This window comes from Engraulis encrasicolus, chromosome 11 (assembly GCF_034702125.1).
Source record: "Engraulis encrasicolus isolate BLACKSEA-1 chromosome 11, IST_EnEncr_1.0, whole genome shotgun sequence".
Classification (NCBI taxonomy): Eukaryota; Metazoa; Chordata; class Actinopteri; order Clupeiformes; family Engraulidae; genus Engraulis; species Engraulis encrasicolus.
The window spans coordinates 17,111,787-17,135,757 of NC_085867.1; the positions used below are offsets into that span (position 1 = coordinate 17,111,787).

The window sequence follows — 23,971 nt, forward strand, 5'->3', positions numbered from 1 at the left end:
AGGCTCTACACGGGCCAGACTCCCAAGCTGCTCCACCAACAAAAGCAAAACCTGCCCCAAGCACACAAACAATCTGCCACTTCCCTCAGTAAAGATTGTGCCAAACTTTTAAAGGTGTGCCAAGTAGTGCCAATTGGTGCCTACTGATCACATGGCGCATTAACGCACGACAGACTTAATGATGCGTCAAGCTCTCAGGCTGTTCTGTGGCACAATCTGAAATAAGACTTCTTTCAAAAACTAAACCTCTTGTCCTGTGTATTTTTTTTTCTTTTTTTGCCATTGTGATTGTTCAAAGGTGGTGTCACAATGATGTACAAATGCTCAAACCATACTTTGCCAGCAGGATTTTTCCATTGTATTCAAATAGAACAGGTTTTTTATGAATCCAAACAAAATGTATATAAAAGGTCTTCTCATTCCCAGAATGTATGCAAACAAGTTGAAATTGTCCCTCTTCCACTATAACATCACTTGTAAACATCACGAAAACTGCAATAAGCCTTGAAAACTATAGGCAAATCTGTCTAGCGGCAGAAAATATTTTTTACTTGGCAAGCATCTCCAGCACTGGACCATAGGAAGATATTGCAGTTTGACCGTTTGAACCAGATTAAGTTTTGATTCCACAACCTTTGTCAGTAGTGCATTGCAAGACTATACTTTTCATGATATAGTCTGGCTTCCACAGGGTAGCAATAACATGATTTAGACATATAAAAATTAAAAAGGGACAGGGATATTTAATCCAACTCATAATAATCACTGTTCATCAAAAGCAGAACTGGGCATGTTATTGTGGACGTTTGTCGAGAATTTGCTCATCAACCTTGCTCATAGTGCTGTGGTGCATCTTTCCAGTGATACTTCACTGTGAAAAATGAGGTAGTAAATCTGATTATTTATCAAAGACATACACATATTATATGGTATTTTCTTTTTCAAGCCAATACACCTTCATTATTCACTGAATTCACACACATACAGTAGTACATACTGTACATACATTCACATTTCACACTGACCTATGAAAATAAAGGCATAAATACCCCTCAAAATATTTTAAAAAGCAAGAAAAGAAAGACAATATATAAGCTCCCCTTACGAAAACAAAGTCACTTTCTACAGTCAACACCTCCACTGAGGGTATTAGATATAGTACTCCAGTCGATTGGAGATGGTCTTGCAGCCTTGTGTGGAATAAATGCTCCCATGGGTCATGGCTTGTGCCATGCGTTTAGCCACATTCTGGTCTGGCTCTATACCTCTGGATTCCATCGCGGCCAGGACACACTGAACCACATGCTTGAACTCCAAAGGAAGGAAAGGCACTAAGGCATCCACCAGGTTCTTGTCAATGACACTGGCACGAAAGAAAGCACCTAAGAAAAGACCGGCCCATTAGTATAATGTCTGTAATATGTATCTGTTTCTAAGATAAATAGATACATATTAAAGACATCCTCCTTTACATTGAAGTGAGAATCAGAGAACAAAGACATAGCCCTTACGAAAATGAACCATGGTTTTACTATGAGAACTAAACCATGGTTTTAAGTTATTAATAGTTATCATGGTTTTTTGATCACAGTCTGTGACTATAGTTTAACCATTGATTGACTTTAGTTCAACCATGGTTCAACTATGATTCAGCCATGGTTTGACTATGATATGCCCATGGTTTAACTATGGATTTAACCATGGTTTAACTATGGATTTACCATCGTTTAGCTATGCAAAAATTAACCATGGTTTTACTATGACAACTAACCATGGTTAATAGTTATTAGGGATGCAAATTATCGATTAATTCATTAATCGTTAGTTGATTGCCTTATCGATCGACTTACAATTAATTGATAAGTCTCTGTTTCTCAAAAAAACCTACTAAATCTAAAAATGTATATTAAAAACTGAGATAAAATGCTACATTTAAATGAATTCCATTTAAATTCTTTAATCCAAGGGTGATTTAAATATTCCCACTATTCACACCCCTCTTCACGCACACTCTTCTCATGCCCATTTCACCTGGGTCTCTTGTCAGTTGAATTGGCGATTAATTGTGATTAATGCATTGATCGATTAAAGTCGATTAATCAATTAATCGTTTGCATCCCTAATAGTTATTCATTACATTACAGTGAGCTGACGCTTTTTTTTATCCGAAGCGACTTACAGGCTATTGGTTACAGTCCCTGGATCAATGTTAGGTGCCTTGCTCAAGGGCACTTCAGCCATGGATGGAGGTCTACGGAATAGTGAGGGCAGGATTCGAACCTGCAATCCTGTGATCTAGAGTCCAACTCCCTAGCCATTACACCACAGCTACTCACATGTACAGATAGTTATTCAGGGGTTTCGTGTTTAAAACCATGGTGCGCGACTATGGTTTAACCAGGCACCTCTTCCCCCCACCATGTTTTTTAAAACCATGGTTTTAAAAAACAGGGCTTTTGGGCTGGGCAACCATGGTTTAAAAAAAAGATGGTTTGGGGGGAAGCATGGTTTATGGCAAAGAGTGTACTAGGGTTTAAAGGATAGTTCCGGCGTAAAATGAAAGTTTCACCATCGCTTTCCCATAAAACATAATGTATCTAATGATGAGCCATTCTGGGCAATGCCGCGCTGTTATGGAGTTAGCTAATTTTAAGCTTTTTGGCGAAAAACGCAGCCAATGCATCACGGCAGGGCCAATTATAGGCCTATTATTTTCTGATGTTTCCCCGCTATAAACAACTTCAAAAACAACACACTTCATCACAAAGGTCTCGTCAATCAAACCGAGGCACAGAGACGATCATCGGACCACACAGTCTTTCACTGGCCAGTGTTTTCAGAGGTGTCTCACTGTTGCAACTCTCTGACCCGGATGCAGGCTACTCAATCAGGTGGCTAGGTAGGCTAAACATGGTCCGCGGTTCTTACACCGGCTGCGACCGTAAAATGAAAAGCTGGAACCCCGACCGTTTTCACCGACGGCCACTGTCTAAACCAGCCATATTACGGTAATGGCTAATAGCATCAGAAGTGGACAAAACTGACATAAAAACCCGGAGGGATCGCGACTACCGTGTGTGCAGGCAGCAGATTTGAAGAGTTGTATGGAGAGTACCGGTGGCAGATGGACACTCCCAACTGAGATCACTCCCGGACGTGTAGCCCCAGGTGGTTTTATCACTCAGACGTTCGATCAGGTAGGCAGACTACTCTTACAAAGTAATTGCAACACGGTATAATATAACATGGATTCAACTTTGTAATAACACACCACTGGTGGTGTACTTACATTCTAGTACGACTTTATACAATTCCTCCAGCCCTCCTCCGTTGCGTAATGGTCCATCTGACCTCGCGCGCCCTGGTCAATTAGTGTCTACTTCACTGAAACTACTCTAGCATGCTTGACATCAACCACATCGAATGCCTCAGGTCGCACAATTTCACAATTTCACTTGCCATCCCGCGCTAGTTTGTTTTGACAGTTTATTTATCTCCTGTAGTGGGCTACATTTACTGCACCTGTATGCCTTCCCAAAACAGAGTGCTTGCTGGCAAAGACGCGCGGTGTTGCAACCAGTTTCACAGATTCACAGACACTCAAGATTCATGAGCCAGACACACATGTTTCTCTCTCTCTTCAAACATACCTCCATAGCCATGCGCCTTTTTGGTACAGCATTCATCTTTAGACGGTTTCGTTTAGGTGTTCCATCTCCCTTACTCTTCTTGTAGTCATCATCCTCGAAATGCTCCCTCCATACACGGTAGTAGCGATCCCTCAGGGTTTTTATGTCAGTTTCGTCCACTTCTAATGCTATTAGCCATTCCCGTAATATGGCTGGTTTAGACAGTGGCAGTCTGTGAAAACGGTCAGGGTTCCAGCTTTTCATTTTACGGTCGCAGCCGGTGTAAGAACCGCGGACCATGTTTAGCCTACCTAGCCACCTGATTGAGTAGCCTGCATCCGGGTCAGAGAGTTGCAACAGTCAGACACCTCTGAAAACACTGGCCAGTGTGGTCCGATGATCGTCTCTGTGCCTCGGTTTGATTGACGAGACCTTTGTGATGAAGTGTGTTGTTTTTGAAGTTGTTTATAGCGGGGAAACATCAGAAAATAATAGGCCTATAATTGGCCCCGCCGTGATGCATTGGCTGCTTTTTTCGCCAAAAAGCTTAAAATTAGCTAACTCCATAACGGCGCGGCATTGCCCAGAATGGCTCATCATTAGATACATTATGTGGCATGGGAAAGCGATGGTGAAACTTTCATTTTACGCCGGAACTATCCTTTAACTAAAAGTAAATAATATCACGGGAATATTCGCTTCATTTGTTACTTCCATAGCTTCGTCGTTGGTTGCTTTTTTATTCTTTTTCTTTCCGATGGCGTGGGCTTTCCAACTTAGTTGCGCGCGCCAGGACTCGGAACATTTCAGAAGACAACTGACAGCTACGTTCACGCTACTCTGACAGTCAGCTCTCCTCCTCTGCCCTTGTCGCAATTTCGTTCCACAACCACTTTTTTAACGTCACTACTACTACTGTTACAATTACTACTGGCATTCACCAACACAGAGAACCTTGCTCTAACCCCCGCCACATTCTCATCACTCGCACAAAACATACAGAACAGAAGTTCTATGCATAATCTGCGTTAGTCTGGTGAAACGGTCAGGCCCTCGCAGCTTCAAAAAGGCAGCCTGTTACAGCAAGGTTCATGCTAGTAGCAGTAGCAGTAGGGATGTCAAAAAGGTTGTAGCGAAAGCGACGAGAGCATAGGAGGAGAGCTGCCTGTCAGAATAGTGTGAGCGTAGCCGTAGCTGACAGAAGGCTGGTCGTCTGANATGTTTTCAATCCTGGCGCGCAACGGCATGGAGTTGCCGCTCGCTGCACTGGAAAGCCCACGGTGGGAGGCTACGTCGTGACGCTAGTGTCCATGGGTAATGTAGGAAATCTCCCAGTCTAACGTTTGTCATAGCAGCGGTTTGCAGTTCATACTTTACCGTACTCGGGCGCCACTAGCCAAATAGGCGGGTAGGTATTTTTTTCTAATAGCCAAAATGATTTTTCACCCGTGTTTGGCGGGTTGGCGTGTGTTAATTTAGAGCCCTGATTACAACCATGGTCGATTTTCGTAAGGGTAGATTAATAATGACATACCATGGTAGAAGAATGTTACTACATAAAAATCACAGTAATACCATAGTAAGTCATAGTACATGGTAGGTTCAGAGTACTTAGAGTAATCATGACACACCATGGTAGAACCATGATAATCATAGTAATGCCATATTAAACCATGGTCAATTTTCGGAGTCGGGACGTGTGACATACTCTGATTGTTGTTGAAAATCCAGAGTGAGACTGGCGTTTCCAAATCCTCCAGCTGGATCTCTTCTCTGTCCCGGCCGTTGTTCCTGAAGTCCAGAGCTACCTCGTTGATAATCTGCCCTCCTGAGTTACTGCAGTAACAGAGCAGACACACACTGAAAGTAAACATGGGGCCGTCCTGACTCAGTGGGCTAAGGAAGGAGCCATATCATTACACCAAGTGGTTTGATTACCATCCCAAATTTGTTTCCAAATCATTCCCCATCTTTTTCTCTCCCCACTCGTTTCCTGTCAGTCTTTACTGTCCTATAATGGGTAGAAAGGTAAAAAGCCCAAACATTTACTGACAAATGTTCTTTAGGCACAACAAAACATAATGGGGGGGTCTGATGATCTGATCAATTTTATCGAAAGGGGAAGCGTTTTTGCGGATTATGTTCGAAACATACAAACAAGGCCGGCTACTTCGGAATTTAAAAAAAAATAAATGGGCCGCTTAACATTTTTGAAATGACCCTCTCCTTGAGATCAAAAGATGTTGGTTGACCCTCTGCAGCAAGGAAAAAAATGGCACAACCCTCCAATATTTTCCTCCAGTGACCCCCAAAATAAATAACGAACAGTCCCTTAGCCAGCATTTTCATCATACAAATCCAAGATGGCCCCCGGGCAGTCCTATAAACGAATGACTTTGACACATCTTCTATTGTAAAAGGAGTAGTAGAGTGTACTTCTGGTGTCTATCCATATGTTTTCATGGTCAGGAAATCCATTGCTGCATTATATCATAATGGCTGCTAATCTTGGCACCCAAACATGTAGAACTGGTCTTGTCTTGGAGATGTGATCCTGGTTCATAGATTGGTACATTCAAATGAATTAGGATTTTCTCATGTTCATTGAGCTGTTTATTTCCCATTTCCTTCCATTAGATATGTGGGTCCACTGTGGTTCTCTGACAAAGTCATATATCATTACTTCCAGTATTTACCATACTAAAATCATAAAAATATTGAAAAATAAACACCAAATCAACATTCTGCTGCAGGAATCAGGCAAGGAACCAGGCATTTATAGTGGGAGCAAGAGAGACATATGCCAGTCCTGCCCATCCAATAGTATTTTATTATAATATTCATGCATGTAAAACACACACACACACACACACACACACACACCATGTTGCTTTTCAATGCACATGTACATGCACGCACACTTTTTAATATTTATTTCATACTTTGACAAAATAATCGAGTTGACGTTTTGTCTTTATTCCACTATAAATCTCTTTAGGTCCGTTTGGATGTCACTATTGTTAATAATTTTTATATTAACATAAAAAAAAATCAAAGATTTGTACTCGAATATCAGCTGGAAGACATGCATACTATAACTACTAATTTTGTCATTTTGGGAAGTATGAGTGAATTTACACAGGTTTTGATGGATATGAATACAATCTAAAAACGCGTAACGTGAGGATGTAATGGTTTTGCGTTTGCCGCCGCCACCGCTGCGTTGGGTCTTTCGTGTTAACGCGATAACTTTTGAACGGATAGTTGGATTTGTCCCAGATTTGGTCTGTGAATGCTCTAGAGTAGGTTCATGAACTGATTCGAGTTTGGAGGTCAACACTTTCAAGATAGCCAAATTTTTGTTCGGCCCAGAACTTCTGACCGGGTGGATGGATTTGTCCCAGATTTTGTGTGTGAATGCTCTAGGGTAGGTTCATGAACTGATTAGATTTTGGAGGTCAACACTTTCAAGATGACTGAATTCAAGATGGCCGTATTTGTGTTTGGCCCATAACTTCAGACCAGTTGGATGGATTTGCCCCAGATTTGGTGTTTTAATGCTCTAGGGTAGGTTGATGAACTGATTCGAGTTTGGAGGTTTCACTTTCAAAAGTGACACTTTTTGTCAACCTGCATTGGCTACCAGTGTCTGCCCGAATTCAACACAAAGCTGACCCTTGCCTACAAATTTAAAGCAGGTTCTGCTCCGGCTTACCTAAAGGATATGCTCCAGCCATATGTTCCTACCAAGGCGTTGTGTTCCTCCAATACCAACCGTTTAGCCTTGCCCTCTACTCACACAAGGCAACCCCAGTCAAAACAGTGTTCTGTCATTGTTTGTCAATGGTGGAATAAGCTACCTTTTGCTACAAGAGCAGGGTCATCCCTCTCAACCTTCAAGAAGCTAGTGAAGACTCATTTCTTCCAAGAAAGCTTCCCCGCTTAACATTCTCACAGAACTAATTCTACTCACCTTGCAGCAGTTAGTTTTTAGCCTCTTTCCTTAGTCTCTATTTAGTCTCTAATGTCTTTCCCAAAGTCAATGCTATTAACATCTCTTATGTATCTAACATTGTTATGTCCCTAATTTGCTTTTTAACATCCTTTTTTTTTAATCCTTTACTTATTTAGCTTTATCATTGTGTTGGACATTGTTGCCAGTGTTGCAACTGTACACTGCGCCTAGACGTCTTGCTTATCATCCAATTTGCCTTGTTACCTTCCTATTATTTAATGTTGCTTCTATTACCTTGTGTTGGAAATTGCTGTCAGTGTTGCAACTGTAAACAGCAAATTCTGCTACCTTTTAATGCATCGTCCTTTTCTTTACTCTGTTTAGGACAATGATATCAGCGTTGCAACTGTACACTTTCCTTTACCCTGTCTTTGTTTAAATCGCTCCTTGTAAGTCGCTTTGAACAAAGGCGTCTGCTAAATGCTAATGTAATGTAATGTAAAAAATGGCGGAATTTTAATTTGGCCCATAACGTCTGACTGGGTGGATTGATTTGCCCGGTAACACCTTATTTTAATGGTTCACCATTTCAGTGAATCTACCACATTAGGTACAGCGTAATAACCAGTGTAACAATATTTAATACCATGTAATACTAGTGTAATTCAAGATTCAAGATTCAAGATTCAAGGAGTTTATTGTCATTGTCAATGAAGTTAACGAAATTGTGGGTGGAGCAACAACACTGCGTAGTTTGAAGTAGGCCTATAGAAGTAACCAAAAAGAAGTAGTCAAATAAAGTCTAAATTCATGAAGTATATCATGAAGTATAATAAATTAAAGTAAATAATAGTAATAATATGAGTAATAATAAATTAATCAAGTAAATCAAACAGTAAAAAATGAGATCCCCTCCCCACAATTCAAGGTTAAAAACCCAGTGGTGTTGATATTTTTAAGTTGCACAACACACACACACACACACACACACACACACACACACACACACACACACACACACCTATCCATGTATGAATAAACAAATCAATAGGATGTTACAGTACAGTAAGGGCCATCCCTTAAAAGGAAAAAAAATAATACCAGAGTAACAATATGCAATACCATGTAATACCACTTACACACAAATACATGATGTAAGTACAAAATTGGTACATGGTGTTACACTGGTATTACATGGTATTAAATATTGTTACACTGGTTATTACACTGTAGCCTACCTTATGTGGTAGATCCACTGTAATAGTTAACCATTAAAACAGTGTTACCATTTGCTCCATATTTTGCTTCACAACAGTCGTTTGATTTTAAGCCTATGCACGTCATTGATTTAATGTATATTAAATATATTTCTTTTATATTTTGTATTCATCATATACGTTTATAAAACGTGAACGGGAGTGGTAGGAATGATGGGGGACTGGAAGCATCGCGTTTCGGGGATATACCTTAAGCAGTCGAAGGCGACTGCACAGGCCTAATTTGTGAATAAAATCAAAATGCTGGCATTTTAAAAAACATTCAATATTTTAACAAGGTAAAGCATTGTGTGTAAAAGAAGTGTATGTGATGCGCGCACATCCAGTAGAACAGGTGCTGGATCAAAACAAACGTGCGTAAAGGAAGAAAGGAAATCCGCACACTGTTGCTGCTCACGATTTATTGAACACAACGTTTCGACCTCAGACGGGCTTCGACACACCTATACACCTGACGAAGACCGCCTGAGGTCGAAACGTTGTGTTCAATAAATCGGTGAGCAGCAACAGTGCGCGGATTTCCTTTCTTCCTTAGAGCATTGTGTACAGACAGCATATCAGTTGTTAAAGTCAAGAAGAATTATTATATCCCCGAAACGGGGAGCGTGGGGATGTAATTGTTTTGCGTGCGCTGCCGCCGCGTCCACCGCTGCCGCGTTAGATCGTGTTAACGCGATAACTTTTGAACGGATGGTTGGATTTGTCCCATATTTGGTGTGTGGCTGAATTCAAGATGGCCGAATTTTTGTTTGGCCCATAACTTTTGAACGGATGGTTGGACATGTCCCAGAATTGTTGTGTGAATGCTCTAGGGTAGGTACATGAATTGATTTGAGTGTTGGAGGCCAGCACTTTCAAGATGGCTGAATTCAAGATGGCCAATTTTTTTTGTTTGGCTCATAACTTCTGACCATTTGGATGGATTTGTCCCACATTCGGTGTGTTAATGCTCTAGGGTAGATTCATGAACTGATTAGATTTTGGAGGCCAACACTTTCAAAATGGCAGAATTTTCATCTGGCCCATAACTGGGTGGATTGATTAGCCCGGTAACGCCTTATTTTAATGGTTCACCATTTCAGTGGATCTACCACATTAGATAGATTGTAAAAACTGTGTAACAATATTTAATACCATGTAATACAAGTATAATACCATTGTAACAATATGGAATACCATGTAATACCACTTCCACTTATAAACTGATTTCCCCCCCAAGGGCCGGTCATGATATATACATGATGTAAGTACAAAATTGGTAGGCCTACATGTTGTTACACTGGTATTACATGGTATTAAATATTGCTACACTGGTTATTACACTGTACCTAATGTGGTAGATCCACTGAAATAGTGAACCATTACAGTAAAACAGTGCTTCGTTTTCTTCGTTTGCTTCGTTTTCACAATAGTTGTTTGGTTTTAAGTCTATGCATGTTATTGATCTATGTATAAATATTAAATATATTTCTTTCATATTTTTATTTAACATACAAGTTTATAAGAAAGTGGACGGGAGTGGTAGGAATGATTGGGGACTGGAAGCGTCGCGTTTCGGGGATATACCTTTAGCAGTAGAAGAAGACTGCATAGGCCTAGTATTATCATGCAGCCTTCTATCTAACTTCAGGGAAAGAAACATTTCCCTCAGTAACAATACATCTTGGCCTTTTTCATTACCTGGCTAGTTTGTTTGATCAGTAGAACTGAACAAAGCAGTAGAAGTGGCTCTTTACGTCTGGGTGCCTTAAGGGGGTGGCACGTATGTAAAGCCTGGCATGATTGGTGGGCCTGGTGTATCCTTTTGCTTCCTGTTGCTGTGTTGACCTTGTGCTATTGTGCATCTTACGCATGGATTGAATGTTTTGAAAATGGCAGCATTTTGCTTTTATTCACAAAATACTAAGTGTCCCAACTTTTTTGGAATCCGCTTGTAGAAAATGATAATGACTCAAAAAGAGATGTTCACTAAAGCAGTTTGAAAGACTGACAAGTAGCTTTGATGATGGGTGAACCTGCCCACCCAACCCAGCCCTGAGTACTGAAACTTGTAAGGCCACAGTATGAACATGCAGTCGTCAATTTGACCCAATTAACCTTTTTGAGGTGCTGTTTGGGCACTGCACCCAAACCCTTCATTTGATTTTATTCCACTGCTCTACACCATGCACATATTTGCATTCTGTTCTAAGGGGCATTATTAAGCAAGTTGTGCAATAAATGATTTTAAACTAACCTGAGAAAAAGGAAGATGGCCTTTCTATAAGAAACCCCATCCAGATTGTTGTGGTAATCCAGGTGTGGCTTAATGCTGTCGATCAGATCAGGTTGTATTTTGTCCATCTCATCAAATATAAACAAAGAACGAGGACAATTTCTGACACTGTTTTCCACCCGCTCCTGTAGCCAGTCCTGAGGTAGTCATTTGATAAAACTGGATCAATTAGGATACAGTGCCAGGATAATAATGGGTGTAATTATGATACTCATCAGGGTGACATGTCCTTGCTCAGTTCTGTTCTACCTCTCAAAAATCCTGTTCAAATCCAAGCCAAATAATTTGTATTCTGGGCTGAATTCTGAAGCTGAAGCGGGAGCTTCTAGGCTTCATTTACTCAATTGTTGGCACAAGTTATTCCAGCTAATGAATTCTGTCGGAATAACATGCATAATAAATAGCAATGAGTTTTATGTACCAAACACACTCATCAAATGAAAGAAAGTTACGTAGAGTATCATGTTGGATACCCCACAACACTTTCAATTACATAAACTTGGGCTATATCAGTTAAGCATCAAATAGGCTACATCCAAGGAGATGTAAGGGAAATTATTGGATTATTGAGAGGTATGACACTGAACAAAGGAGCTTCGGAGAACTGGGCTACCCATGAATGGTTGTAATGCAGTGGTTACTTACTTTGTATGTTTCTAGATGATTCTGGTGGGGAAAGTGTTTAGTGGCTGAGACAACATGAACAAATTTGCTCTCCAAGCCTTCGTAGTAGATGCTCTCTGCAATCATCTGGGCCACAAAGTTCTTCCCTGTGCCGGACCAGCCGTGCAAGGAGAGCACCAGTGGTTTATCAGGGTTTGGGTTGTTCATGTTTCCAGTCACCATTTTCAGGATTAAACGTGATGCTATATGTTGCCCAAAGAGCCTTTTAGTCAAGGCCTGCTCCAGATCTGTATGAAGACAATTTATATTTAAGATCACCTTGCTTCATCAACAAATTAATATAAAACATTTCAGTCAAGTCTCAAAACATCCAGCCAAAAAAAAGTTACAACTTACAATCTTTAAAGGGACACTGTGTGAGATTTTTAGTTGTTTATTTCCAGAATTCATGCTGCCCATTCACTAATGTTACCTTTTTCATGAATAGTAACCACCAGCAACAAATTCCAAGTATTCATTATGACTGGAAAAATTGCACTTTTCATACATGAAAAGGGGGATCTTCTCCATGGTCCGCCATTTTGAATTTCCAAAAATAGCCATTTTTAGCTACAAAAATGACTGTGCTTGGACCATACTAGAACATATTTGTTTATTACTTAGTAAATTTTCATGTAAACATCAAATTTGGCAATAGGCAGTCCAGTTTCAATGAGTAGCATAGTTGCAGTAGGCCTACCTGTTTTGACCATTTCCTGCACAGTGTCCCTTTAAAGAATATCTGGTCAGGGTGTCCCTCTGTGTATCAACTGGCCTTTAAAAATGTTAGAACAATACAAAACGTTTCCTAGTTTCTATAGGCTAGGCCTACAGTAAAAGAAAATCATATTTTCGGACATTTCATTAGCCTAATTTACAGTCAAAATATGTTAACCCTGATGACACACAAGAATAGCCTAGGCAAACGAACAAGCAGAACACTTCACAATTCCTTGGTAAACCTAGGAACACTGGACTAACGATTGCAAAACTGAAACGAAAACTGATTGCAACCTTCACCCCTCATGTGTCTGCAATGTGTTCTGTTATAATTAATGCATGAAAAGCATGTCTACAGACAGACGTACTAGATGGGTCAGATTTGATCCAACTGTCATCACAGGTTTCGAGTGGTGGTGGTTCGTCTCGTGGTCTGTTATATTCGATGAGCCCACCGATGATCGCAGTGACGCCGGCACCTATGGCTACTGATATGGGTTCAATGGCCTCTACAATGCAACCCGTTATCAAAAACCAATGCAAAAGGATTCTGCACATGTGTGCCATTTCTGAATCCAGCTGACAAAAAATGCGGAAGGGGAAGTTTAACGTGGACCTGGTGGTGAAGAAGACATCCTCTATGAAGAAGGTTAGATCCACTTTCTTTGAAGAAGGCCTGGCTCTTCACTTTCACTTTACTTTCTCTTTACTTGCCCGACCTTTAGTTTTTAGTTCCGCGCAGCTTCGTGAGCTCCACAGTGTGTTGCTCCACCAGGGGGCTCCAGAGCTCAAACACACGGAAGTCTGCCTGGCAGGAACCAAGTTGTGATGACATCACAGACAACATTATATTTCAATATCTCGCAAAAGTTAAATTGTAAAGTAATTTTCTCATTTGCAAACTGGATGGTGAACGAAGAATAGTCCCCCAAAATTTGTTGTGGCGGACAGGGGGGAACTTAATTGTTTTCTCAACGGAGGCGGGGCACAAAACGTGAGGCCACAAGCCCAAGTGGAGGACACGTGGTTGCGCATTGGCACGCACCCCGGGACTCACTAGATCAGTGGTTTTAAAATTGGGGGCCGGGGACCCCTGGGGGGCCGCAGCAGGTTGGTAGGAAAAGTATGGCATAAAATATTATACTATTATTGTGATGATTTTATATATTCAATCGGGACACTGCCTCACAGTCCTACACTATGAGTGTGAAAGGGGTGCACACAAAAAAAATAGAAAAGCACGACCCATGTAGCCTACCAGCACCAGCACGACCGGGTGTCGTGCCGAAAAGCGAGTCCCTGCCAGAACACGAGTGCCTTCATTGAAACCACTGACTTGTATAGTAGAAGTCTGTGATCACAACCATTGAGAGTAAATAGAAGTAGAACGTCCCCTTACTTACTGTATCATTGATGGAAACCAATGACCAACTTGAATGACCAATTTTTCAGATTTTTTTTTACCCATTTTTTTCAGACAAATCCGACACAATTTAATATGGAAAGCCTTTCAGCATCTACATTCCTTCTGGAAGTATTATAAAGAGCTGGTTCCAATTTCAGTATTTCCATAAAATAATCGAATTGTCATAAAAATGTTACGGTTTCATGCAAATAGCTCATATTAAGTGGAGGGTTCATAAGCATATTTTTAGTTCATAAATTATGTAATTCATTCTGCAAAAATAGTATAATTTCCTCTCAAAAAATGTCATTGGTTTCAATTAGGGGCCGGGCACTCGTGTTCTGGCAGGGACTCGCTTTTCGGCACGACACCGGCCTTGACTGGAATTTACTGGTATATGGGGGGCGTTATAAAGTTTGGGAACCCTTGCACTAGTTTCATGCCGTGTCGGCCAGAGGGAATCGCACTGCCTTGGCTATGCGTAGTGTCAAATCGGGTCGTAGCCCCGCTTTCCCTTTGCGATTTACTCAAGAGGGGCGAGCAGGATTTCGAGCAGTTTTTATTTTCTTGCGACCATACAATTGCAGAGCTCAAGCAGGTCGTGAGGTGAAATCACTTGTCCTTAATCCACACTAGGCTACACAATGCGAGACTCACGAAGAGTTACGATTAACCTCCGATTGAGCAAGAAATCGGCCCGAATATCGGTCTGTCTCTAAAATCCCTCTATAAAAACTCATCGTCATCTGTCCTCTGGTCCAAGGGTCAAGTGGTTCTTCTCCTGATGTGCCCGTTTCGCGCACCCCCCCCCCCCCCCCCAAAAAAAAAAAAACCACATACACCATTAAATGTGTTATGTAACTGACAGATCGGCTGCCCTGGTGAGGGCAGTCTACCAGGCTCTACTGTTTATGCTAGGGACCCGGTTTCAATTCCAGCGTGAGGTAATCTCCCACTCCTCCCCCATGTCTCTCTCCCACTGCTTTCCTGTCTCCGTCTTCAGTTTCATATCTCAAATAAAGGCATACAATCCCAAAAAACGTTGTCTTCATCAGTGGAGGCCAAAGGCTTCAGTGCAGTATTTGTAGTTGTAGGCTACCCCTCAACCATACCCCTATACCAGGTTACCTTGTATTATGGAAATTTCTACTGAATCCTGCACCTTCTAAACAGATGAGCGGTGGCCTATCACAACTCTTGTATTATGGTTAAAATGATTGTGGGATATTCACAGACATTTTGCGAAGGGGGAGGGGGTTGAAATTAGACCATATGCAGACTTGCAATTTTTTAAACTGGTATACTATGTGAATGCAAAATGAAGACGATCAATTTCACTGATCGAATCAGGGTGGGTGCCATGGTGAGATACCATGTAAATCTCCAGTAAACTTAATGATGTGTGTTGGCCCACTCAGACCCCAGCATACTGTATACATGGATTTTTGTTTCTTTCTTTAAAATAAAATAAGAATAGAATAGAATGCACTATTTCAAAACCACAGAGACATGAGGCCCAACATAAATGTTAACTTGGTTCTCATTCATCACTGACTTTTGCGATTTTCTCATGTACAGAATGGTCGAATTTCCCACAGAGGTTTTTTTTTAACAACTTCTCTATTGCTATTCAAAAACCGTTCTCCCTTTTAATCTGTAGCGTATTTGTATCCCAGCACGTATTCTTGATAGAGCCAGTCGCCAATACAGCAGAAAGCCACAAAATGGCAGTGACTGGTTTAGGTATATAAAAAATGTAAAAGCATACAAAGAGGGTTGGTTTCATCCAACTAATTATAATCAATGTTCATCAAAAGCAACACCGGACATTTTATAGTGTAAAGTCTGTAGATGCTCCTCAAAAAAGAGAGCACAGTCCGTTTTTTACAAAATATATAAAATAGACAGTCACAGTTATTTGCTTGTAGTGCAGGGATGCTCCTGTCAAGTCACACTTTGTTAGGAAACACTGTGATTGCAGTGGTGCATCTGAACAATTATCTAAAACATAACTCCTTCATCCATACACACCTTTTTCATTCTACATTCATTCATATCTACACACACACACATTCATACTGACACATATTCACCCTGAGCCAACACCTCACATTCAAAATTACTAAAAACATCTTCCAATTAAAACGTTTTAAAACCCATCGTCTATCCAGTGATGAGTCATAAGATCAGTAGGCATCCAACATGGCGAATGCAGAGAGCCGGGTGAATGAGAGACAATATGCCCCCGCTCCACCTCCCCCTCCCCCTATGAAAACAAAGTCAATTTCTACAGTCAACACCTCCACTGAGGGTACTAAGTGTAGTAATCCAGACGACTGGAGATGACTTTGCAGCCTTGTGTGGCGAAAAGGCGTGCATCTTTGGGGAAGTAGTTCATGTCTTGTGCCATACGTTCCACCACATCCCGGTCTGCTTGTTTGCCTCTGGACTCCATCTCCGCCACACCACACTGGACCACGTGCTTGAGCTCCAAAGGAAGGAAGGGCACGTAGACATCCACCAGGTTCTTGTCGATCAAACTGGCATGCCAGAATCCACCTGGAAGAACACAGGAATTGAAAGAAGCAATGGATGTAAATATGAAAGACACTCTTTCACAATGCAGTGAGAAACAGAGAACATGGGCTATTTTGAGGGCGGTCACGGGTAAGCGGTTAGGGCGTCAGACTTGTAGCCCAAAGGTTATGGTTCGACTCCTGACCAACCAGGTTGGTGGGGGGAGTAATCAACCAGTGCTCTCCCCCATCCTCCTCCATGACTGAGGTACCCTGAGCATGGTACCGTCCCGCCGCACTGCTCCCTAGGGGCGCCATTGAGGGCTGCCCCCTTGCAAGGGTGAGGCATAAATGCAATTTCGTTCTGTGCAGTGTGCGGTGTTGGCAATGGGAGTTTCCCAATGGGCTTTCACTTTCACTTCACTTATAATCGGTTGACAAGGTAACAAAATGCTTTACACAGAAAAAGCCAAACAAGATTTTTCACTTTATGACTGCAATCACTGACTGATTAATCAATTAGCTGCTTTGATCTAAATTAATCAGCATGAGTGTGGATTGTAAGGACTGAACCTTATGTTTTGATGTTTTGGTCAAGCCGCTTTTCACAGCAAGTTAATGCCTGTATCTGACATGTCAACCCCTTTGATCAACACTGGCCTGCAGTTTGCAGTCATTGTACTGGCCAAGCCATTCATTCATCTAAAACAGTTAGTTGTTCATCTGGAAAATATGCACCACTTGTTCTCTTTACTAAATAAACAAAACTTAGTATGAACTTTTAGGAATTCCATTTGTTATGACAATGACAGGAAAAAGGAAGTGTGACATACTCTGCTTGTTGTTGAAAACTGAAAGCGTGACCGCCATTTCCAAATCTTTCAGCTGGATCTCTTCTCGGTCCCGTCCCTGGTTCCAGAAGTCCAGAGCTACCTCTGCAATTTTCTCCCCTCCTGCATTACTGTTAGCAGCAGAACAGAGAGAAAGTACCAGTAAAATACTGCACAAGAATACACAAAACATCAATGTGCAAGTCAGTCGACACATGCATTTTTAATGCAGTGAAAAATCATAAGAGTCTACATATTTTAAGTTAAGAATGTGCAGAAAGTTTCTATTCCCAAAATACTCTCGACAGTTCATGAATGTATGCCTGCATGTGGTTAACAATTGTTATAAGCATAGTCGGTACACAAAATGTGCATCTAATACGTCATGTTAATGTATTATAATGTAATGTCTTGTACATTTATAATAATAATAATAATAATAATAATAATAATACTTTCGTTTTATATAGCGCCTTTCAAAACACCCAAGGACGCTTCACAGAGTGTTGTGTTGGAAAGTGTGAGTTTGTGTGCGCATCAGTGTGTGAGCTTATGTGTGAATGCATGTAAGTGAAAGTGCTTGTGGAACTAGCAGCCATAAGCCTCCAGGAAGAGATGTGTCTTAAGGTGTTGCTTAAACATGGCCAGCGAAGGGGACAGAGGAGAGGGTTTGGTGCTGATGTATAACTGTGTGTCGTCGGCGTAGCAGTGGAAACTGAGACCATGGGAGCGGATGATACAACCAAGGGGGAGCATGTAGATGGTGAAGAGAAGGGGGCCAAGCACCGGACCTTGCGGAACGCCGTAGCTGATGGTAACTGTGGTGGAGCGTGAGTCTTTGAGAGTGACATATTGTTGGCGGTTGGATAGATATGAATGAAACCAGTCAAGTGCTGTACCAGTTAATCCAGTGAACTCTGAGAGCCGTTTAAGCAGGATGGAATGAGAGACTGTGTCAAATGCTGCTGAGAGGTCCAGGAGGATGAGGATGGTAAGGTGGCCTTTGTCAGCAGCAGTGAGGAGGTCGTTGGTGATTTTGACAAGTGCAGTCTCTGTGCTATGGTGGGCTCTGAAACCAGATTGCAGGGGTTCAAAGAGCTCATGGTGGGACATATGCTGCTGGAGTTGGGCCGCCACTGCCCTTTCCAAGATTTTACTGAGGAAAGGAAGGTTGGAGATCGGACGGTAGTTGTTGGGGTCGTCAGGGTCCAGACCAGGTTTTTTCAGGGTGGGGATCACAGCAGCAGTTTTGAAGCTGGCAGGCACAACACCAGATTCCAGAGAAGTGTTGATGATAGTTGTCATGTTGTGGCAGAGGGCAGGAAGACATGCTTTAACCAGGGTGGTGGGCATGGGGTCCAGCTGGTAAGAGGACGACTTGGCTTTTGACACCAGGTCAGTGACCTGGGTATGGCCCAGGGAGGCAAAGCAGGAGAGGCGGTGCTGCGGTGGGCAGGCAGCGGGGATGGGAATGTCCTGCCATGGCTGGTGGGTGCCAGGTGGCTCATCCTGGTGGTGCTGGGGTGAAGCTAGGAGCTGCTGGTGGATGGTGTCGACTTTACGTGTGAAAAAGTCTTGAAAGCTGGAGCACAACTCAGCAGCATCCGATGGTTGGGGTGTTTGGGGAGGGCGGAGAAGGCGGTTAATTGTGGAGAAGAGCATTCTGGGATGGTTCTGTTGGTTGTTGATTAGAGTGGAGAAATATTGTGTTTTGGCTGTAGAGAGGGCCTGCTTGTAGCGCCCCACATTTAGTATAATAACTAAATGTGAAAGATTGTATTGTTATGCATTCTTGCAACAGCACATACGTTGTTCTTTCAAATTCTTACCAAAATAACCCAAGATGGGCTACTTTGATGTTATTTCCATTGTACAGAGCTGCAATTGTAATCTTGAGAAAACGTTTTCTATAGCGAGGAAATATTCAGCAAAATGTGTGAGGGAACAAACAAACAAACAAACCTGAGGAAAATGAAGATGGCCTTTCTATAAGAAACCCCATCCAGATTCTCGTAGTAGTCTAGGTATGGCTTAATGCTGTCGATCAAGCCAGCTTGCATTTTGTCCATCTCATCAAATATAAACATGGAGCGAGGACATTTGGTGACGTTCCCCTTCACCCACATTTGTAGCTGCTCCTATAAAAGGTATTTATGAAATAAAATACACAAAATGCAGTAATTAATTAAATGCATGTCAAAATCATCATATCAAGACAAGGACAAGGAATGGCGGAATATTTTTAAAATGGTTACACTGAAAGTTGACTCACCTTGTACATTTCTAGATGTTTCTGGTGGGGAAAATGCGCAGTTGCCGTGAACAAATGCACAAATCCGCTCTGCATGCCTTCGTGGTAGATGCTCTCTGCAATCAGCTGGCTCACAAAGTTCTTCCCAGTTCCTGTCCAGCCGTGCAAGGAGAGCACCAGAGGTTTCTTGGGATTCGGATTGTTCATGTATCCGGTCACTGTTTTCAGGACCACACGGGAAGCCACATGTTGCCCAAAGAGCTTCTTGTTCAAGGCCAGATCCAGATCTGTAAGAATAAAAGTTGCATTTCAACTCACCATTCTTTGCCATCAAGTCAAGATAGCACTTCAGTCAAGTCATAAAAAAAATCTAGCCATAAAAGAGTTACAGCTGACAACCTTTAACAAGTACATACAAGTAGTTCGTTGCAGGCATACTGTTTAATAACAAGTGGGTTAACTTTTATTACTTAAGTAAACAACACATGAGGCAAGGTCCGCCCATCACCAGATACCACAAGACATTTAAAACAGGTTGAAACAACAAATGCTTCAGTGTGTACTGAAAGTCGAAGGAAATCAAATTATTGTAATACAATGTGGGCCTAATGTGGTGCACCATGAATGTAGGCGAATGTCCAAAGTCTTTGCCTAATGTAGAGAGTAGAGTAACATTGTGTAATGTGTTCTTTGCCCACATCTTTAATTAGTTGTTAGCACTTGAATCTTAAATGGTTGTTCTTAGCGTCTGCTTTCATTCAGTTATTTAAAAAAAATATTTGCCATCTAGGATGAGGATCCACGGCTCTGACTTGGGGTAACAGACCGTTCTACACTAGCGACTACCAGCATGGGAATTCCAAAAGGGTGTTGTCACTTCCAAAACAATAACAAGATCATACAATTCTCACCGTTTGTTAGCCGCTTCTCTAAATTTGCAAGATATAGGCCAAGTTTTACACACAGAAAACATCGTAGGTTTATTCATATTTTGTAACAGTATATTGCAAAGCTGAATGGAAACTGAAACTAGATCCAGGCCTCCCCGCGCTTAGGCCTACTTATGACAGAAAATGTGTTCATGACAAGACATTGATCGAATAATTACATGAATGGCATGAACTTACTAGAGGCGTTGAATTTGATCCAGTGTTTATCACACGTTTCATATAGATATTTATACAACTTATTTCCAATGTAACCGACCCCGCCGACTACAAATGCGGTTGTTGATACGGGCTCAATTGCCTCCACAATGCAACTCGTTATCAAAAAACACTGCAGAAGAGTCATGCACGCGTGTGCCATTTTTAAAGAGATGTTAAACTTCAAATATACATTTGGACCAACTAACAGCTGTACGTTGTGGCTAGCTAGGAAGATCGCTTAGCATTGTGTCACCGTCGGCAGCTTCCACGATTACTTCCTTGTTGACTGTTACGTCATTTAACAGAGCCCGGGCATAGCTAAACCCAATTTTAGCCTGATGCACTTGTTAATCTCCACACTATCTTATTTAGTAATCTGGACGAACCCCACAAAATGTCTATCTACGACACACACGACTGTTTCTGTTTGTTATGTCAAATACGTAACGACGTGCGCCCATTTTCACTGAAATAGACATAAATGTGCTCCAAACAAGTCCAACCCCTCGAAACAGTTGCGCAAGTAGCCTCTCGGACAAATCCCAATGCAACCTAAAGCAAAAAAAATAATAATAATAATCTCACGTGTGTCGTTGAAGGAGATCCATTCTGGTCGACAGCATTCGTGAAAGTGGTAAAAGAGATTGGGATAACTGGCGAGAAATCCAGTTAGTGCTGCTGCCATGCCCACCGCGATGCTTGTGCTGATGGGCTCTACCGCCGACGCCAACCCAGCATATAAAAGCTGCCATGTCACTAATATAACATATAGTTTCATTTCAAGCTCGGACTTCGTGAAAAGCTTAGCAGCTATTCCGTATTCCGATAGCGGAGGCAGTCCTTGCAGCGCAGAAAACTTCCAACAACAAACTGCTCTTCCTTCCTCTTGTGTTCAACAAGGACGCATGGCTATGACGTCAGTGCCAAAGGTTTTTTTGAAGCAGCAGGGGCACACTGCCAGTGCGGCCTATTGATCAAGCTATGCACCATGGGTTTTGATGGAAGAACGTTCAACTGGGTCAGGGATTTTTTTAACAGGAAGATCCATTAAAGTGAAGATAAATGGAGTGATAAGCCAGAGATATGAAACTGAAAACGGTATTCCTCAAGGCAGTATAGTCAGCCCTATGCTGTTCGCAATTATGATTAATGGCATCTTTAGTGAAATCGAGAGTCATGTGGAGGTTGCCCTGTATGCAGATGACGGTGCCCTCTGGAAAATGGGGAGGAATAGTGATACCACAGCAAAAACTATGAAAATACAACCAAAATCAATGGATCTGTGGGGACTCCAATCAACAGGCCCAGGAAGTCAATAGAATTTCAGCCTACAATCAAAAATCACACACACACACACACACACACACACACACACACACACACACACACACACACACACCTAATCTGGGGATCCTACAATGATTTCCACCCCAGGTGACACCCTGCATACGTACATGCTTCGTACATACCCCACACATACATAGCCCTACTTCCTGGATGTGACACAGTGAGCTATTTACAGAGAAGGGGGCAAAGGCAGGCCTACACAAATTACCATTAAACATCTAACAGACTCTTCAGGTATGGTAAGCCTCTGGAAAGCCTATATTTTCAGGAATCACATAACCCATTTCAGTTTGCACACAGGGCAAACTGCTCTACATAGGACACCATCGCCAGCATGCTTCATACACTACTGGAGAACATGGAGCCGTGGAACACATAGCACATTTTTGGACCACAGTTTGGCCTACAGCACCATCCAGCCATAGAGTCTTTGTTCTAAACCCCACTATCTGAGACTGTACAACCATCATGTACTGTGGATTTCCTCTCTTCCTTTCTCCCTCTTGTGATCAACACGAGCACACCACAAGGGTGTGTGCTAAGCCCTCTGCTCTACACCCTATCCACCCACAACTGCCTCTTTCTCCTCATTGGCTGACACGTTGTCGCACTAATTATGAAAGAAGACAAGACAGACTACAGGAAAAAGACAAAACATCTGCCGTCATGGTGTAACAACAATTACTTCGTCCTGGACTCCAAAAACAACAAGGGAATCATTGTGGACTTTCACAAAAATAATCACAGAAGTCACAGACCCCTCTCTAGTGGTGACTTATACGGTAGGTGGTGGGGAGGGTCAGCAGCTTTAAATCCCTGGAGGGAGTGTCCTGGAGTATTCACATAGCCTCAGTGGTCAGCAAGGCCCAACAATGTATCTTCTACCAGGAGAAACTGATGGGCTACCAAATCCTGAAGCCGCTGTGGGTCAACTTCCACATCTGTGCCATCAGAGGACAAGCAGGCACTCCAGCATGTGATGACAACAGCTCAGAAAATCCCTGGGATGCCTCTACCAGAGATTAAAACTATCAACCACACGCACTGTCAGGATGTGGACACCAAAAGCAGAAGAAGCGCTGAAATACTGCTTCGAGTCCACTGATTGATCTATTCTGCAGCTGCTGAAACATGGGGGAATTCCCAGTAGTTTGGTACAAATTTGTGTATGTGCATGTTAAATGGGCCAGCATCCTCTCTACACGTTTTAATGTCATCAATGGGGTATGACAGGGGGACATTTTATCTCCAGCCTTATTCAGTGCTTATATGGATGACATGTCTAGGTATGACGAACAGGTTTTTATAGTTGGTGATAGTTGGTGTTGACTAATCACTTGTTATATGCAGCCAACCTTACCATTCTATCTCCAAGTAAGAGTTGGTTCCAACAACTCCTTTATATCTGTTCTGATTATGGGGTAGAGTTTGACATTAATAACAATGTTAGGAAGAATGTGATAATGTGATTCAAGTTCCCTCCTGTCTATCTAAGAGCTGGGAGTAGCAAATGCCGCAAAATATCTGTGGTGCATCCTGACTGATACACTGGGGGCTGATGTCAACATGAGCAGAGAAGAGTGTGATATCATATGTCCAAGCCATCATGCTGGCTCCAGGTCATAGCTCTGGTACATGTTTATGAGCTGGGAACACTGGTATAAGTGCCTTCATTAGCTTCCCTGTTAATATGTACTGTATGTAGGCTACTGTATGAAAGTATGCTGTTGTGAAGTATTGGTGTACTTACTTACTTACTACTCAAGCCTGTAATATTGTTTAAAACCTGTACAAAAGAGGTAGCTGAGCCACTGCAACGCTTCAACAAGAGTCTACAAAATCTACAACAAGAGTCTACAAACGGGTAAGGCACCTATAGTGCCTACAGTAGAAGACCTCATCCCTCATAGCAGTCCCCAAAAAGCCACACCCCAATGATTACAGACCAGCTGCTC

At 42.0% G+C, this 23,971-nt stretch overlaps 2 protein-coding genes across 3 annotated transcripts; both read right to left on the minus strand.

Annotated features, from left to right (window-relative positions):
* Window positions 1-723: 723 nt before the first annotated feature.
* Window positions 724-13,268, minus strand: LOC134457995 (torsin-1A-like). The gene is made up of 5 exons (XM_063210057.1): window positions 12,888-13,268; window positions 11,782-12,047; window positions 11,098-11,273; window positions 5,338-5,465; window positions 724-1,382 (listed from the first exon to the last, which is right to left on the minus strand). The coding sequence occupies exons 1-5, from the start codon at window positions 13,084-13,086 to the stop codon at window positions 1,150-1,152; spliced, it is 1,002 nt and encodes a 333-aa protein (XP_063066127.1). The 5' UTR covers window positions 13,087-13,268; the 3' UTR covers window positions 724-1,149.
* Window positions 13,269-15,700: 2,432 nt separating this feature from the next.
* On the minus strand, window positions 15,701-21,584 carry LOC134457993 (torsin-1A-like). 2 transcript variants are annotated; one of them, XM_063210054.1, is made up of 5 exons: window positions 21,255-21,584; window positions 19,543-19,808; window positions 19,233-19,408; window positions 17,274-17,401; window positions 15,701-16,483 (listed from the first exon to the last, which is right to left on the minus strand). In XM_063210054.1, the coding sequence occupies exons 1-5, from the start codon at window positions 21,445-21,447 to the stop codon at window positions 16,239-16,241; spliced, it is 1,008 nt and encodes a 335-aa protein (XP_063066124.1). In that variant the 5' UTR covers window positions 21,448-21,584; the 3' UTR covers window positions 15,701-16,238. The 2 variants fall into 2 exon arrangements, with proteins under 2 accessions (XP_063066124.1, XP_063066125.1); XM_063210055.1 differs by lacking the exon at window positions 21,255-21,584 and adding an exon at window positions 20,649-20,945.
* Window positions 21,585-23,971: the final 2,387 nt, after the last annotated feature.